Source organism: Lactuca sativa, chromosome 7 (assembly GCF_002870075.4).
Source record: "Lactuca sativa cultivar Salinas chromosome 7, Lsat_Salinas_v11, whole genome shotgun sequence".
Taxonomy (NCBI): domain Eukaryota; kingdom Viridiplantae; phylum Streptophyta; class Magnoliopsida; order Asterales; family Asteraceae; genus Lactuca; species Lactuca sativa.
The window spans coordinates 29,211,330-29,214,274 of NC_056629.2; the positions used below are offsets into that span (position 1 = coordinate 29,211,330).

The window sequence follows — 2,945 nt, forward strand, 5'->3', positions numbered from 1 at the left end:
ATTCATATCCACCGCCACTCAAGTCATATACGTATTTAGGTCACGTTAACCAATATTATTTTTTAGATAATGTAATGCTTTTGACTTGAGGAAGAAAATGACATGTGTTGAAAGTATGAAAAGCTTACCACCTCCAAACTTACAACATCCCCTACACGTGTCACAATCTTCTAACACGTGTTACAGACTTGCTCTGCCACCCTCCATCCTTCATCCACCTTATAATCAAAACTCCCTCCCAACAACAACGGCAGAAAGATAAACATCACACAGAAAATTTGCAAAAACAATCGTAAACACAAGAATATCAGGTCTGTTAACAATGGCGGCAATGCATTTCACAAGAACAGGAATCTTCAACATATCTAAAGCAAATATCCCTCGTTTAACGTCTCTTTCTTTTACTAACAAAGCCTCGAGGGTTTGCTTCACTTCTGCCTCCAAACATTCTCAGGTATTATCAACATTCAAATGGATCGATTTCACTAGCTTATATAAATGTTCGTGTTTAACCCGTTATATATGTCATCGTGTTTTTCACAGGGAAAACATGCAAGTGAAGAAACCAACAATGGGTATAACGCAGATGAAACAGTCGGCTACTATGGTGGCAAGTCATCGGATATGGGACGAGATCCAAAAGACAAAATGAAAGAAGGTAAAGAGAGAATGAAAGAAGGTGCCGGAGAAATGAAAGATGAATCCATGGATAGTATGAAAGGAAAGGCTACAGAAATGAAAGACAAAGCAAACGACATGGCAGGAAAAGCAGCAGACAGAGCAGGTGACATGAAAGAGAAGGCGAAAGAAAAGAGTTACGAAATGAAAGAAAGTGCTAAAGAGACTGCAAACAAGGCAGCAGATAAAGCTGGAGAAGGGAAGAACAAAGCTGCAGATATGGCGAAGGCTGCAAAGGACAAGACTATGGATGCTGCCGGAGCTGTGGCTGAGAAGACTAAGCAGACGGTGGCAGGAGCATGGGATGCAGCCAAAGATACGACACAGAAGATCAAGGAGACTGTTGTTGGGACATCATCTGATGATGATGATGATTGGGGGCATGATCGTACAGGGAAAGGGAAAGGGAAAGTGATGGGCGAAGATGCTGTGAATCTAAGGAGGAAAGCTGGTAATCTTGATCATGAAAAGAAGGATTATTAATTAGTGGTTCTTTTTTGTTGATTTCTTTCTTTGTGTTTTAATTACCCCAAGATTTTTGGGTTGTTTAGAGATCTTGGATACCTGCAAGTTGCTACCTGGCCATAAAATAATCGTCCAAGAGTGAAAGATTATGTTAATGTATATATGTTTTAAAAATTAAAATTATGTTATAGTTTACAGATGTTGAGAAGATGAAAAACACAAAGATGGAATAACTCCAATATATTGAGAAAATAACTCAAAACTCCACTAGAATTTTTTTTTCTAAAATCATAACTCGATTCTAACAGTTCTAACAATCTATATACTCAACTATATTTTTTTTTCCTGAAATCATATAACTTGATTCTAACAATTCTAACAATCTATATATAATATAGATTGACTTATATTCCATAGACTCCAACAAGTCTTAAAACTATTTGTTTAAAAACCCCTTCTTATTTGCTCTTCAAGTCCTACTCGACGATTCCAAATCCTCTTCAAGTCCTACTCGACGATTCCAAATCCTTCTGGAGAATTCTTCAACACCGATACGTACAGATCGTCGTTGTCGTCACATTCTGAAAAATCATTTTCTTGTAACAAGAGTTCCTTTACAAGAGGAGTTCTTGTCGTCACATTCTGAAAAATCATTTTCTTGTAACAAGAAGTTCCTTTACAAAAGGAGTCCACAAGGCAAGATTTGATACCCATCCGTTTCAACATCAACGCTGCCGTCTCGCGATTCTTACGTTTATGGACCGAAGGAAAATAACTCCAATCCTTCCTCAGGAGCAGCTTTCAAGCCGGCTGAAAAAGAAAGAAAAAAGGGTATTTATAGATTGAAACTAGAAAACCTTAATTCAGTCTATTTTCTTTCCTTTTCTTGTTGTAGCAATCTTTCTTAGTGCACCTCTATTTTCTTTCCTTTTCTTGTTGTAGCAATTTTTCTTAGTGCACCCGTAAAGAGAGAATGCTTGGTAGTAGGACTTCCTTATCTGGCTTCCAGTCTACTAAGGACAGCTGGCTCATACACTGGCTTTGAGTTCGGACTTTAAGATCAGCTCATCGAAGGGAAAAGTGAGAAAAATTATAAAAATAAGCGAGAACTTCATTTACATTTTGGCAAAAAAAAAAAAAAGCTCAATCTACGAATTTTTTTTGGGTTGGGGGGGGGGGGGGGGGGGGGGGGTGATCCACCGACAGGGCCTGCCCCTTTTTTAGTAGGTGATTCACTACCGAAGCTAAGAAAATGTTGGATGAAGAAAAGGGGTTAAACGAAAGAACTTTCACTTTCCATAACCAAAATGAAAGAAAGTGCAAGCTTGGCCGCCCAACGTCCTCAAATCATTCAATGTCATCAGCTGATAATGTAGATCAGTAATTTTTGGAGTTATTCCGGACATTGAAAGGCAAAGTGACTCGGTTTGTCACATCGAAAACAAATCACCTTAGATCGGTTTTTTCCCTTTTTATCTGATTTTTGTCACAACTATAATTACAACTTTTTGCAATTGGTGGAATTGGGTTGAGTTAATTCAGAATTGGACTTGTGGTGATTGGGCTAAAAGGATACCCGCATACATGATTTAAGCCCACTTGACCCGTCAGACCCATTAAACCCTCCTGATCCATGATTACCGGTCGACACCAATTTTCCTTTTGTCGATCTTTCCTTCACTCCACCAGACATGCCATCACCACCACCTGAGCCACTACCGCTACTGCTCGATGGGCTCGATGACCACATAACCTTCAGTTCTTCTCCTTCGTCGTCAACCTCCTTCACCCTCTCTTCGAGG

General features: G+C 39.2%; 1 protein-coding gene across 1 annotated transcript; it reads left to right on the forward strand.

Moving 5' to 3' along the window:
• The first annotated feature begins 242 nt into the window (after positions 1–242).
• Positions 243–1,342, forward strand: LOC111892669 (late embryogenesis abundant protein 14). The gene is made up of 2 exons (XM_023888717.3): positions 243–454; positions 544–1,342. Exons 1-2 carry the CDS (start codon positions 323–325, stop codon positions 1,159–1,161), a joined length of 750 nt encoding a protein of 249 aa, XP_023744485.1. The 5' UTR covers positions 243–322; the 3' UTR covers positions 1,162–1,342.
• Positions 1,343–2,945: the final 1,603 nt, after the last annotated feature.